Here is a 15390-nt window from a genome sequence, read left to right as displayed (position 1 = left end):
GAAGCACCTCAAGTGATAGCTTTCTGCTGCTTTCAGGGGTTAGGGATAAAAATAAGAGTTTTAATGTCAAAAAGCATACCAGGACAATATTGCTAGCAAAATTTCTTCTGTAAAATCCTCAAACAATTGGGCCCTATGCTGTGCCTTGGGTTTTGCCTGACTACAGAGAGCAGGTATTATGTAAATTTTATTAGAAAAAAATGTAATATTCTTGCTTTATCTTAAAGTTCCATTTAGGTGCAAATAAGTGAAGCTACTCTCTGTTCTGACATGAGCCCCCAAGAGAATTAACTAGATAATTCATCTCTGACTTTCAAAAGTACAACTAATGCACCTCATTAGAGCTTTTCTTTTAGGTAACTCCAGGAAAGAGGAAGCAGGGAGGAACTGAGTATCTTGATTAGGAGTGTGTGAGTCTCCAGAAACTCCCAGGGCACTTTAGGATAAATAGTTACATGGCATAAAATATGGGCTTCTGGGTGAGATCCTTGTGGTGCACTGTCCCTTAAAGGATAAACAAGCAAAATCTTATTTTCTTGGAGTGGAAATCAATATAATGGTGCTTTACCTATTTTGCAAATATTCCATCAGTCCGTTGCTTCTTGTTTCTATTAGCAAAATACTGGCTTAAAATAGTTTTCTGTTGAAAGTACTTAAGAATATTTAGGTAGTTCAGCATTAAGCTTGAGCACAGTGTCATCAGAAGTAAATTGGGGTGATGTCATTCCTTATTCACCCACTCAGTTCTCTTGCCTGGAAAATCCCATGGACGGAGGAGACTGGTAGGCTGCAGTCCATGGGGTCGCTAAGAGTTGGACACAACTGAGTGACTTCACTTTCACTTCACTTTCAAGCATTGGAGAAGTCAATGGCAACCCACTCCAGTACTCTTGCCTGGAGAATCCCATGGGCGGAGGAGCCTGGTGGGCTGCAGTCCATGGGGTCGCTAAGAGTTGGACACGACTGAGCAACTTCACTTTCACTTTTCACTTTCATGCATTGGAGAAGGAAATGGCAACCCACTCCAGTGTTCTTGCCTGGAGAATCCCAGGGATGGGGGAGCCTGGTGGGCTGCCATCTATGGGGTCGCACGGATTCAGACATGATTGAAGCAACTTAGAAGAAGTAGCAGCAGCATTCCTTATTCAACATCATCACGCCAACAACATTGGACAAAATTGAATGCCTTTTGTATGATGATGGGGATGTGGTTTATAAAACATTCCAACCCCCAAGAGTCTTACATTGTAACTGGGACCTAGTGAACTGCATATAACATCTATTTATTGAATTTGAAATGATAAGTTTTCTTCTCCATGTTGTTCAGTCGCTAAGTCATGTCTGACTCTGCAACCCCATGGGCTACAGCACCCCAGGCTCTCCTGTCCTTCATTATCTCCTGGAGTTTGCTCAAACTCATGTCCATTGAGTTGGTGATGCCATCCAACAGTCTCACCCTCTGTCGTCCCCTTCTCCTCCTGCCCCCAATCCCTCCCAGCATCAGAGTCTTTTCCAATGAGTCAGCTCTTTGCATCAGGTGGCCTAAGTATCAGCTGGATGCTGAGCTCCAGCTTCAGCATCAGTCCTTCCAATAAATATTCAGGGTTGATTTCCTTTAGGATTGACTGCTTTGGTCTCCTTGCTGTCCAAGGGACTCTCAAGACATTTCTCCAGCACTACATTTATTTTTTTTTTCAGGTTGTCCTATGTGAATTCCAAATTTTTTTAATTTATTTATTTTAATTGGAGGCTAATTACTTTACAGTATTGTAGTGAGTTTTGCCATACATTGACATGAATCAGTCATGGGTGTACATGTGTTCCCCATCCTGAACCTCCCTCCCACCTCCCTCCCCATCCCATCCCTCAGGGTCATCCCAGTGCACCAGCCCTGAGCACCCTGTCTCATGCATTGAACCTGGACTGGCAATCTATTTCACATACATGATTCAATGCTATTCTCTCAAATAATCCCACCCTCACCTTCTCCCACAGAGTCCAAAAGTCTGTTCTTTACATCTGTGTCTCTTTTGATGGCTCGCATATAGGATCATCGTTACCATCTTTCTAAATTCCATATATATGTGTTAATATACTGTATTGATGTTTTTTCTTTCTGACTTACTTCACTCTGTATAATAGGCTCCAGTTTCATCCACCTGATTAGAACTGATTCAAATGCATTCTTTTTAATAGCTGAGGAATACTCCATTGTGTATATGTACCACAGCTTTCTTATCCATTCATTTGCCGATGGACATCTAGGTTGCTTCCATGTCCTTGCTATTGTAAACAGTCCAGCACTACATTTTGAAAGCATTGATTCTTTGGTGCTCAGCCTTCTTTATGGTCCATCTCTCACATTTGTACATGACTGCTGGAAAAACTATAGCTTTGACTATGTGCACCTTTGTCAGCAAAGTGATGTCTTTGCTTTGAACTATTATTTATAATAATAATATTGTATTTGAACACTTAATTGTTTCTTAGGAGAGACTTGTCAGTTCAGTTCAGTTTAACAAACTCAGATGATATATAAATATGGACCTGGCAATAATTGTCAAAATAAGAATACATATAGTATTGATCATATTTTCTGAAACAAAAATTTGGATATGTTGGTTTTCTGACACTATATATTTATGGGAACAGTGAGATAGAAATATTTTTTAATTGCTTAAATTTTCTTTAAAATTCTGTCTGGGAACTGCAAACATATGACTGTTGAGATGTATATAAAGACATCAGTAATATAGGCACCCACCCACCACTAACTAGTTAGTGAGTGAGTGAAGTTGCTCAGTCATGTCCGACTCTTCTCGACCCTGTGGAATGTAGCCCACCAGGCTCCTCTGTCCATGGGATTCTTCAGGCAGGAATACTGGAGTGGGTTGCCATTTCCTTCTCCAGGGGATCTTCCCAACCCAGGGATCAAACCCAGGTCTCCCACATTGCAGGCAGACACTTTAACCTCTGAGCCACCAGGGAAGCCCACTAACTAGTTAAGGACTGAATAATTTGTTCGTTTTGGGATGGCCTTTGCTGAGCCCAAGCTCTTTCCTCTGGTGGCTATCTGGCTCTCTTGTTCCATGAATTCTCTCTGAAAGCTAGGAAGATGGGAGAAAGGGAGCAGAAGAGGAAAAAGAGATAGATTTTGAATGCAAATTTTGATGTTAACTTATGAATTATATTTAGTGATGTCCAAGCATTTAAGTGTAGCCACTGACTACTGAAATTCTCCACCTGCATAACATTCTTAGCATTTTTGATTTCCTTCTGCTTGAGTTACACTCAGACAACTATTTATGGGCTACAAGGACATCATTTCTGTTGCTTTTTTTTTTTTAGATTTCTTACCACCTGAAGCATGCCTATAATGAAAATTACAGCTCACTTTTTCACATCATCCTATTCCACAGTAGAGTTTTCCTTTAAAGTGTTTTTGGAATTGAACTTTTTTTAAAAGGAAATAAATGTTGCTGATAGATGGAACAGGCAATAAAAGCATCATCTGAAAATTTATTAGTGTACCTTCACAGAGTTGTTCAATATGGAAGACAGTTGGCAGTATTGAGGAGTGTTTTGAGTGAAGAATAATGTGGAGTAGATATGAATTGATATGCCAATGGTCGTGGTTCATATTAGAGACATAAAGAAAATACTTTGTTCTCTTATCCATCATGCACATTTAATCTTGGGGATTTTACTGTGTGCTGAGTTCACTTTGTAAGTCAAATCCAGGGATGAAAAAGAAGAGTTTTATATGTTTTGCCTGACAGTACTAATGTTAAACTGTGAACAAATTGGATGTTCTTTTAAAACCCTGTGATTTATCTGACGTTATGTTTCCCCCGTAAAATTTAGTATGCTAGTCCTGAACAAAAGCTGCTAGCAATCCCTGGGAATGTTGTTATGGTGTTTGCCCAAGTGCTAGCTAAAGTGGCGATATATTCTGTGCACCCTCCCCACAACCAGACAACAAATGAGTAAGTAAATCAGAGGCTGAAGCCACTGGGGCTCAATGGGGCAGCTGTCAGCTAGATGACTGGCCTCTACATTTTCATTTTTCTTATAGTAGGTAAATGTTTCTGTTTTGAAGTAATTGAATCATTATTAACTATGGAAATGGTTGTGGTTTGTTAAATCTACCGTGCTGATAGTCATCTGAGGCCAGATCCAACATCTCTGATAAAATCACCTGCTCCCTAGATAAATGACCAGGGAACCTTGGAAAGACGTGGTCTCGCAGCATGGCCCACAGTTGGATAACGATCACAGATTCTCAGATAGAATTAGCAGTAGGGATAGATCTATAGGTACATGGGAAAGTCCAAAAGAAGTAACTGGGCCTGTAGAAAGAGCATGGCATTTGAAATTGCACTGTAATTAAATTCTGGCTCTGCCACTAAATATTAACAGGACTCTGTAACCTATTGGCCTTCCCTAGCAGCTCAGATGGTAATGGATCTACCTACAGTGCAGGAGAACTGAGTTCAGTTCCTGAATTAGGAAGATCCCCTGGAGAGGGGCTTGGCAAGCCACTCCAGTATTCTTGCCTAGAGAGATAGAGGAGCCTTAGGGCTACAGTCCATGGGGTCACAAAGAGTTGAACACAACTGAGCGACTAACAGTTATACTTTTGTAACCTAATGGAACCTGTTTTCTTATCTATAAAGGGATCCCAGGCTGTTTGTCTTATGTCCCATGGCAGTGAGTATGTTAAATGATATGCATGAGGTGATTTGGCTTAACTCTGAAGTGTTCTACAAATACTAGATGCTATTTATGTCTTTTGTGTTCTGGAAAGGGCTTAATGTTTTATGCTGATACCACCCAAGTCTCTTCCTTATGTGATCAGTCTTAAATCATGTATTTTTATATTTTTACTATGAATTAGTAGGCAGATATTTAACACATGGCTGGATATCCAAAATGAAAAACATGTTCCAGCTTCCTTGACTGACTGTCTTTCCAGAGTTAGATAGTTAACTCTTCATATCCCCATGGTTTCATTTTGCCATCTTCAAGTTAGAACACTGTGTGTATTTGAGGTGGGTCTTTTCCCTTCCCTTCCTCTTCCTCTCTTCACTCTCTCCCTCCCTTCTTCCTTCCTTCCTTTTCATGGTAGGAGCTAAGGACAATCTCCTTTAGAAAAATAATGAATGACCTGGAATACAGTATAACTATTATTACCACATATGCAGAGTTTCTGTATATTGGCTTTGTGTTGACCATCAGAATTAAAAATAATAAAAATAGAGAGATGAGTGATTTCAAAAAAAATACTTGCAACCATAAGATACTTGAAATTATTCCTCCTCTAAGCAAAGGCTCTTTTCACATACAGGACTCATGTTGGGCATGATTTCCTGTGAGTGTTACAAGTATCTTTCACTAAATTCTCCCTTAATATTGCTTACCAGGTCTTTCCTTTCTTACAGACAGAGAATGAAACATGCTAAATGCAAAAAAAGAAAAAAATGCAAAGATTAGATTAGGTGATGTCTATCCTAGGGCCCAAGAGAAGTATACAGAAAAAAAAAAAAAAAAAGTGTGGGGGAGGTTTTTACCCAAGGAAGACAGACACACACTCTGGAAAGAAGCAAACAGATTTCATTACCTAGGCAGATCTAACCTTAATGGCATTCTGTATTAACATTCCTGAACTTCAGTAGTATTTAAATACTTATTCTTCTAAATTGAGTTTTTACAGATGATCAAAATCGTAGACATTTAAAGCTAGGAGGGACCTTTGAGACAGTCTATTTCTGTATATTCTATTCACAGATGAGGAAATTAAGGGACAGAGAAGTTATGTGACTTGACTAAAATCACACAGCTGGTTAGTGGCAGAGTTAGGACTGGAATGCAAATTTTTTATTTCTATTTGTTCTAAAACTAAAATGGGTCTCTTCCCACTCTGGATTAGAATAGATCACAGTGAGATGGAATTTGATGGCCCTCAAGAAACAGAGGAGACTGACGCTCCCTTTATCCTATCAAATGGAATACCAAGTTTTGTCCACATGTGGCATACACTGCCTTTCCCCTTTGCCCAAATTTATGATCTTTGATGATCCTCGCAGTCCTGGGCTCAGACCTAATGTCACTCCCCCAGTTGATGGGCTGGAAGGCAGCAGTGCCACCATGTTAAGGCCAAGCTTGTACACCAGGCAATTCTGCAACATTCTTATAATTATTCTGTTTATTCTGTAGAATAATTATAAGAATTAAATCAAATGGGCAACCTCAAAAGCTCATCTAAAGTAAAAAGGATTTATCTTATATATTGAAGCATCTTTGTCCAGAGGCTCTTAAATTTGGACGTAGATTAGTATTACCTGAGGTGCTTTCTAAAATTACAGATCCCTGGCCTCACTCCTAGATATTGTAATCCACTGGGGCCAAAGTTGGCCAAGGTATCTGCGTTTTAAAGAAGCCACACTTTGCTCCCCACACCCATTGATCAATGACTGACTGATGCCAGCCAACAACAGTGACCTAAGGAAATTTTAGTATTTGTCATTCTTGGAGTAACTGCATATTAAAGAATCAAAATCATAAGATAATTACAGACTATGAGGTCTCATTTTATGAAATTGTCACTTTAATCATGGGTCAGTCTACTCCTGTTTAGACTATTGCAGTAGCATCTTATTTTCCCCATGTCTATGTTAACCTCACTCCAATCCATCCTCCACACTTTACCAGGGATCTATTTTAGAAAACAGATCCTGCCTTGTCAACTTCCCCCACCGTGTATCATGTGTGTGCATGTGCACACACACACACGTGCATGAAAACAGCCCATGGCTTCTTATTGCCCTTGGAGTAATGGCAACGTTCCTTGGCCTGTGGCAAGGTCTCATTAGTCCACTGAACTTCACTTTCCTCCCCAGTTACACATACCTCCTTTCAGACTTTTTAAAAATTGCTCTCTCCCTCCCCAACCTCATGGGCATTTCCTGGTTAACTGCCATGGTGGTAAACATGAGCATTGGCTTTCCTAACCTCTCTGGCATCCCTCTAGTAATGATTTTTCAGAGCTCCTGGAATCTCTTCTTCCCAGCACACATCACAGTGTTATTTTATATTTGCTGGTGACATTTTGATTACTGTCTCCTTCTACAAGACTCTAAGCTTCATGAACACAGGCTCCACATGTGTTTTTATTCACCTTTGTACCTCTGGCATCTTCCATAGTGCCTGGCATACAAAAGGTACTCAGTACATATGTATTGGATGGATGGATTAATTAATTAGTTATAAAGTAAGATGACTTCATGAAACCTTGCCTGAATCCCATTGTGCTGGGCTAGGGGAAGCTGGTGACCAAAAGATGAATAGGACATAATTTGGAAGCAGGGTCTTATGATCACTTTCCTCAATGATGTTTTTGGATAGTAGCTGGCCATCTGTAAGGGGCTGGCTTGCCTGCTCTTTGAACTAACTGAGCCCCCCGGACTGTCATCTATCTGAGCTGAGCTGATGCACCTGAGAGCTTTGTGTTGATCGATATTATTTTACATAGGTCTGATGATGCTGACTACGTGAGAACAAAAGATAAGGGCTCCCCCACAGGTGAATCATTGCCCTGGTAACCGCTTAAAGAAACTTATAGCTCCAAGGATTGCTTTATGTACCTTCAAGCCAGTGTTTGATTTAAACCCTTGGATACTAACTGAACTTCTAAATCTTTAACTTCCTGCATACCCGCTGGTATTTGTTGAGAGCAACAAGCTTATGGTCTCAACCATATATGAAATATGTGGGGAGTGAAAGTGTTTTGTGGTGGCCTCACTTTTATAGAATTCACTGCTGATTAAAGTCCATAAAGGACTGAAACATGAAAACAGGTCACCTCTGGAATCAACTTATTCTCTTCACAGTTCACCATTCTCAGGAGTGGACTTGGCTCATTTGTATTGTTTCCCTGTTAGAGGTTTATATGAAGAATATATTTTATTTAAAATATGTTTCTGACCTCTGTCCTGCTCTCTTTTTACCAGGTAAATCACAGGAGATTAATTATTAATAGAAAAGAGACTAATATTTCTGGTTGAAATGGGTTATTTATGTGTGTATAGAATTCGTATACTTAATTTTTTAAAATATGGTCATGCTTTTTAAGCATAGTATAAATCCAACAGCTGTCCTGTCTGAAATCGACAGTAGTCATCTGTCAGTGGGCTTTAGCCGTCCAACTCTCCCACAACTCTCCCTTCTCCTTGTTTCTCTCCACCTATTTTCCTCTGTTGCTCATCTGTTTACTTAATATGTCCTTTCCATTTGTCTTCCTCCTCAATATTACATTATACTCCAACACTCTCATTGGTATGTGCTTAAAGAGACAAGAGTAAAGAAAAGGATAGGATGGATAACTCTATAGCGCTTACTGGATTGATTTTGGGGCATTTTATTAATAGAATTGAAACACAATAAAATGTGCGTTTAAGCCTGAGAAATGTACAAATGTGGCTTTCTTTCCTGGTGGGGTCATATAAAGCAGTCACAAATCTCCTCTCTGCTTGTAGAGGACATTGACGACGCTCTGCCCATACCCCAAAGTCATCCAGAGTGCTCCCGAGATCTCTAGCTATCAGTGTGTGTGTTGAAGAGCGCTTTTATGTGAGAAGTATTTTTAAAAACCTTACTGCCTGTGGCAGCCTGGAGACTGACACCCCAGGAGCCGCCCCCAATTACTGATTCTTTGGAGGTTGGTGCATGAATGTCCCAACTCCCTTGCAGTTGGTAAAGAGTCTGCCTATAATGCAGGAGGCCTGGGTTTGATTCCTAGGTTGAGAAGATCCCCTGGAGAAGGAAATGGCAACCCACTCTAGTATTATTGCCTGGAGAATCCCATGGACAGAGGAATCCAGCAGGTGACTGTCTGTGGGGTCACAAGAGTCAGATGTGACTGAACACACACACACATACACCCTTAGCCCTAGGGTGGGATGATTCTGAGCTCTGTGTTTTATTCCATTTCCCTGAGTTTCCATGGATTTAACTTCAGTTGGTTAGTAATATGCCCCCAGTGGCTCCCTTGCTTAAGTCACTTCCAAACTGATGTTTTTTGCATGTCTCAAATGGACTACATGCGTTTAAATCCTTGTTCTTTAAGAACTCAGGCTAGACACTAACTAAGGACTTAGCAGTACTAACTGGGAGATTACGCTGTGACATGATATTTTGCAGGGAACTACATTAAAAAAAAACATTGACTTTTCCTTCAAAGCCCTTCGAAATGCTCTGCCTTCTCTGCTTGGGAGATCTCTTCCTATCTTCATACCACCTTTGCTAGCATCTCTTTAGTTCCACCTGTTCTCTTTATTTCTTCAAACAACTCAATTTTCTGCATCTTGAAATCAAGGTTTTCACTTGTCTCTTCAATGCTCTTTGGCTGTAGTTCTTTATATTTCCTTTCCTTCCCTGCCACTCTTTCAAATAAGCATCTGAGAAAATTGCTGCTATTTTCTCTTTTCACTTTTTGCATACCACTGACAATTTGGTTACCATCATCGCACTTGAGTCAAATAGCTCTCAAGTTCCCACTAACAGCCTTCTTATTACAAAACGTAGAGGTCCTTTTTGTGTCCTCTTGTCATTCTTGTCATTTCTGTTAGCTTTGAGCATATTAATAACTTTTCCTCCCTGAAAGTTGTGTCTTGAATAATTGAATTCTTAGAACCTTTATATTGCAAGGGACATTTAGTCCATCCATTTCACTTTGTATCTGGGGGAAACTGAGGAATTGAAAAGATTGAATGTTTTGCCTGGCAAGGGGCACAATTGTAAAACCAGGATTTTAAATCCAGGGCGTCTGGCCTACCATCCAGTATGAGAACTGGTTTTGGTGAGTTCCCATCCAATACTTTCAGAGCATTCCTAATTTTTATTCCTTCTTGTAGAAAACCCTCCCAGCTGGTCTCCTGGCTCCTTCCTTCCACAGCCCATTGTCCATTGTAGCAGTTAAGATGCCATTTCTAAAATGTAAACCAGAACTTATCACTCCCCTACTTAGCCTCCAGTTCCTCTTTACTGCACTTAAAATAGAACCAAACCCCCTTTCCATGCCTTGAAAGACTGCCATGTTCTCTCTAATCTCATTCTGTGCTGTTCTTTACTCTTAAGAGTTCCTATGCTCCATCACATAGACTCTCCCTCAACTGGTCAGCAAGACAAGCTTAGCCCTGCCACTGGGTACTTGCTTTGCTGTTTCTTCTACCTGAAGTGTTTCTCTCCCAGACCATTGTCCAGCTGCTTGCTTCCCATCATTTGGTCTCAGCTTAAATGACCACCTCCTCAGACATACCTTACACTGATGACACCGTATCTCATATTGTCCCTAACCATACCACTGGCTGCAGTTATAGAGCTTACTGATTTGACTTGGAGTTGATTGTGTTTCCCACACGTAGGATACAAATTCATAGAGTATAGAAACTTTGTCTTGTTTGCCATACCTCTAGTACTAGACTATCAAATGTCCAATACTTTGTGTTTAAGAAACATTTATAGGATAAATAAATGAATTAATGAATGATATCTGAATTTTTCTTTCCCATTTCCAGTAACCCTTTTCTTTTACTCTCCGGTTCTATTACCTGCCTCTCAGTTTTTCTTGCAAGATAATCAAACCGGTTTCCTCATGAACCAATAAGGACAAAATGCATTCCTGACTGGGGGCCTTTGTTCCAATGTTCCCTTTAACCAGAACTCCCATCCTATGCCTCTCTACCTGTTCAAGTGGTATCACTCCACCAAAGCATAAGTCATTTCCATTTCCACAAAATCACTCCTCCCAGTCATCATTGATCACCCTTTCTTCAATTATGTAAAGTGACCCTTGAATTTTATGTAACCTAAATACTCATATATAATCTATACTATCCTGAATTGTGTCCAGTTTGTTCATATAATAATATTTAGGCACTGTGCCTAGACACTTTAATGTGAGTGTATGCATACATATAGCCAGTCCTCATTATTTTTGGACTTTCTGAATTCACTTACTACCGAAAATTTATTTGCAACCCCAAAATGAAAGCCTGCTGTGCTTTCATGGTTATTCATGGACATTTGCAGAGGGGTGAAAGCTTTAAGTTATTCAATACCGTATTATCCCAGCTTAGGTCAACCAAAGCAATGTCCTGCCTTCTTTTTTCAGCTCTCCCACTGGAAATGTGTCCTTTAACACTCTGTTTAGTGCCACTTTTTTATATTTTTTTGTGAGTGGTCTCACTGTTGAAAATAGTCCCCAAACATGGTGTGAACTGCTATCTAATTTTCCGAAGTGCAAGAAGGCTGTGATGTGCCTCCTGGAGAAAATGGCTATTAGATAAGCTTTGTTTAAGCATGAGTTATAGTGCCTTTTGTGGTTAGTTCAGTGCTAATTAATCAACAATATATATTAAACAAGATGTCTTTAAATAGAAACACTCATAAAACAAGATTACGTATTGATTAGTGATGAAACTGTTGCAACCAAAGGCCTCCAGAAACCTAACCCTATATCTCCCCTAGGAGCAATGATTCAGTATTTGTTAATTCAGTGAACACAACTATCATGAATAATGAGAATTGACTGTAGATGTGTGCATGTTATGTGTGAGGCTGTTAACCTCATTTAAGCATTTAGGAGACAAAGACACCAAGAGTTATTGAAATTAAGTAGTTTGCCCAATATTATTTGCAAAGCTGATAAATGGTAGATGTGGAATCTGGCTGCCATATCCCAAAGTCTTTTGGCTTTCAGTTTATACCAATGACTTTTCTTTGTTTGTTTTAATTAGATAGAATAATTCTATTTAATTAAGTAGAATCCTAATTACTTCTGTGCATATACACACACATAGAAATAGTGGTAGATGATATATTTTTTTAAAGCTTGCTTTGTAATCCCAATTTAGCATTTAAGTATAGTGCTCTCGAATCTTAAAAGAGAAATAGAAGGACCTCTTTATTTCTTTTTTTTTTTTTACTTTACAATATTGTATTTATAAATTGAGTTGTAACTGCAGATTTCAAGTCATCATGGAAATAAAGGTCTGATGAGTGAACAAACCTTAAAGAATCAAAGCTATAAAAATACAGTCCTGGATGTTTGTCTTGGCTTGGGGATCTGCACTTTAAACTTGTTGAGCTTGTATCTGAACCGAACTAACTCCAGCTACAAAAGTGGACACACCTGTACATTGTATGTGGATACACCCAGGCCGGATTTTATAAAGAGCTATCACCTGCTTAGTCAATTGCACATTTATATAAAGAAATGGAAATTATATCTTGAAATCTGTTAGGAAACAGATTAACATGGGTTAAGTTTCTATATAGTCTCCAATGTTTTATGTATTTATACATGCAAGTATACTTATACATGTGTACATATACATCGAATTTTTTCCTTCATATTTTATTTTCAAAAAAGAAGTTAAATAATTTCAGAACACGCAAAACACTTTTATGAACACAGTTAAAAAACCTGTTTGTTTGTTTTTTTTCCTGCTTATGCTGTTCTTTTCCCAGTGGGTTTTTTAAGAATCCTATCTCTTAATACTTTTATATTTGCAAATGATATCAGTCTAGTGCTGAATATAAAGAAACCTCTCACCAATGAAATCCAGTTTAGCCCACATGGTTGGCAACCAGCTGTATCAATACAAAGGTTTCTACAGCATTCTGGTTAGAGTTAAAAAGCGTGATGGAATGATGACACCAGATTCTGTAGCACAGTGTCTTGATGTATGTATAAAAGTGGATGAGATATCTTTTTTCCATATGATATGCTCTTGACATTTATTTTTACCTTGAAAGCAAGAGCCAGTCATGAGGCTGAAATTAATACTTCCCAACTTCCAAAAAGCTGCAAGTGACAGGGTTGAGTAAGGAGCCACCAACAAACAGGGAGGCCAGGCAAGATAACATTTTATGTCTGCCTCAAGGCTATACTACAGATCCCGAAGTAGTTTCTAGAAAGGGGGCTCTATGTAGGGCCCTTAAGAGCCATGTCATTATTGAGCAGAAGGAACTAAGTGGTTTCAGCATAGAATTCTGAGATCTTTACCATTTAGATATTTTGTCATATTTTTTTTTACCTTATACTGGTTGCACGTCCAGTGACTTTGATGATCTTCTTTTGCGGAACTAAGCTATTCACAGGTATCAAGACTGACTGACTTTCCCGCAGTTTAGAGCAGAGCTGACTTTCATGGTGCAGATCTGAGTGAATTAACCACATGACTTCACCTACAACTTTGTGGGCTCAGTCACTTCTCCAGCAGGGCAGAGGACATGTGCATTCAGTGGTGGTAACCCAATGACTTGACCTGCCAAAATTCATTAAAGTTATCTCTTGTGTTTATAGTATTAAGCACCACTAATACAAGCACCACTCAGAATTTGTTTAGCAAAATTTTCTCTACCTCAGCCCTGGAAAGAAAGCAAAAAGAGTGGGAAGGTTCCAGACTTTTCAGCCTTAAACTCTTTCTTATTTTTCAGTGAAGATTACTAAAAACAACAATTCTTTCTTGCTTCAGGAAAAACTGTCAGAAGAAGAGCGAAAACACAAGGCAGCTTTGGAAGGCCGTCGCATGGCGCTAGATGAGGACTCGAGGAGTGAAGGGAGCAGTGCAGATGAGGGGAAAGGCAAGACCAAATGGCTGTTAGAAAGATTGAAAGCTCTAGAGGTAAGAAATGGAACCATTTTCTACACGTTTAAAGAAAAATAACCGCATTCTACTTCTTTTATTGGCACTGCTTTTGAGAATGGATAAATCTCCCTTTCTTAGTTCTCCCAGACTAATAGGATCTAGTAGCTGCCATTGCGATGCCTTTGTCAATGATGAGTATAACGTTAACATTTGTTTCACTGAATGAGTCCTAACCTAGTAACTATGACTGTCTTGCCTTGAAAAGAGTACATAAGACAAGAATTCATCTTAAATTCGGTATGGCCCTCAAACTAGATCAGTTTCCCTAAAATTGCAAGTTCCTTGAAGGAAGGCTGAGTGATATTCTTGCTTTATTTTCCCAATACCTAACGATTGAATAAATGAATGAATAAACAAACTATTGAATACTGTGTAAGGACAATTATAAGAAAAATAATGTTAAGCAGTAGAGCTATTTCTTCAAAAAACAGAAAAAGCTTATGCTGAAGTTCAACATATAAAACATAAATAAATAGAGGTGAAGTTGCACTAAGGGTACTTTAAGGAGGGTTTTTGACCGCTGTAGTCCTTCAAAACAGTTCCACACCTCTGGTCTGTTACTTAGTGGCATTTGACATCATTTCAGCTATTAATTCCTGAATGTTTATAGCAGCCCTCAAAGAGCATTTTAGTTATTAGTTCACATGCTGAAAGATCCAGCAAAGATGCCTTGTTCTGTGAGTTGACTTACCTCCTTTCAATAAATGTTTTGTTTGCATATAATACTGGAACGTAATTATTTTTAAGCAAGGACTATGGTAAGGCCACCTCTTCTTAAACTAGGCACAATGGGGCCTCAGCCAATATCTAAAAATGTAGCTCCAGTGTTCTTGCCTGGAGAATTCTATGGACAGAGAAGCCTGGTGGGTTACAGTCCATGGGGTCGCAAAGAGTTGGACACGGCTGAGCAACTTTCACTTTCACCACAGGGTCTACAGAATCCTGAAACTTCCTGCGGTAATATAAAGAAACATGACCTTGGAAGATCTTCTTTTCTTTTACTGACTTCTGCAGTTCTGTCCCTAATCCTAACTTACCGTGTTGTCTCTAGATGCATGCCATTTTTACTTTAATTTCCTCAGCAATAGTAAAGTGAAAGGAATAAGATTATGGACTTTGGAGACAGATTCCCACAGATTGGTTTGAATTTCAGTTTTATTATTTTCTAGTTTTGAATCCTTGGGCAAATCAATTAGACTCTATGCCTCTGTTGCCTCAACTGCAAAACTGGGGAAAACAGTAACTTACCTTACAGGGAAGTAATGAGGGCTGAGTGAGTTAATATTTGTACAACAGTGCCTGGCCTATGGTCTTTTCTATCCTCCTACTCCAAGGCACCTACCTTTCCTTACATGATTTTTCTCCTCTTTATCTAAGTACAATCATTAATACAAGAACTATGAATGAAAAACTTCAGCTGTTCCACGCCAGAGTGACTGAAGGTTTAGTGTGTGAGGTCACATATGGGGCAGAAGAGACGTCAACTTAGGGACCCTCTGGCAGTTCCTTTTGAGCAAAGGGCCAATATTCACCTGTTTCCCGAAAGGTTCTCATTTGTCATTTTCAAGATAATCACTGTGAAAGGTAGAAAGGCCTTCTCAAGGGAAACTGAGGCTGTTATCTGAGAGTTTTGAGAACTCAGATTTGTCTTGATGTTGAATTAACTGGATTTAATTGT

At 39.2% G+C, this 15390-nt stretch overlaps 1 protein-coding gene across 13 annotated transcripts in view; it reads left to right on the top strand.

Moving 5' to 3' along the window:
- NCKAP5 (NCK associated protein 5) overlaps window positions 1-15390 on the top strand; it is a 1217724-nt gene that overhangs the window by 872779 nt on the left and 329555 nt on the right. For all 13 annotated transcript variants that reach the window (XM_086350084.1, XM_086350120.1, XM_086350141.1 and 10 more), the window contains one exon: window positions 13539-13688. In XM_086350084.1, the coding sequence (XP_086206210.1) occupies window positions 13539-13688 (150 nt within the window). The remainder of the gene's footprint in view (window positions 1-13538; window positions 13689-15390) is intronic.

The sequence above is a fragment of the Bos grunniens genome, chromosome 2, assembly GCF_055505025.1.
Source record: "Bos grunniens cultivar Pamir isolate PY7600 chromosome 2, Bosgru_T2T1.0, whole genome shotgun sequence".
Taxonomy (NCBI): domain Eukaryota; kingdom Metazoa; phylum Chordata; class Mammalia; order Artiodactyla; family Bovidae; genus Bos; species Bos grunniens.
This window is presented reverse-complemented; position numbering and strand designations above follow the sequence as displayed.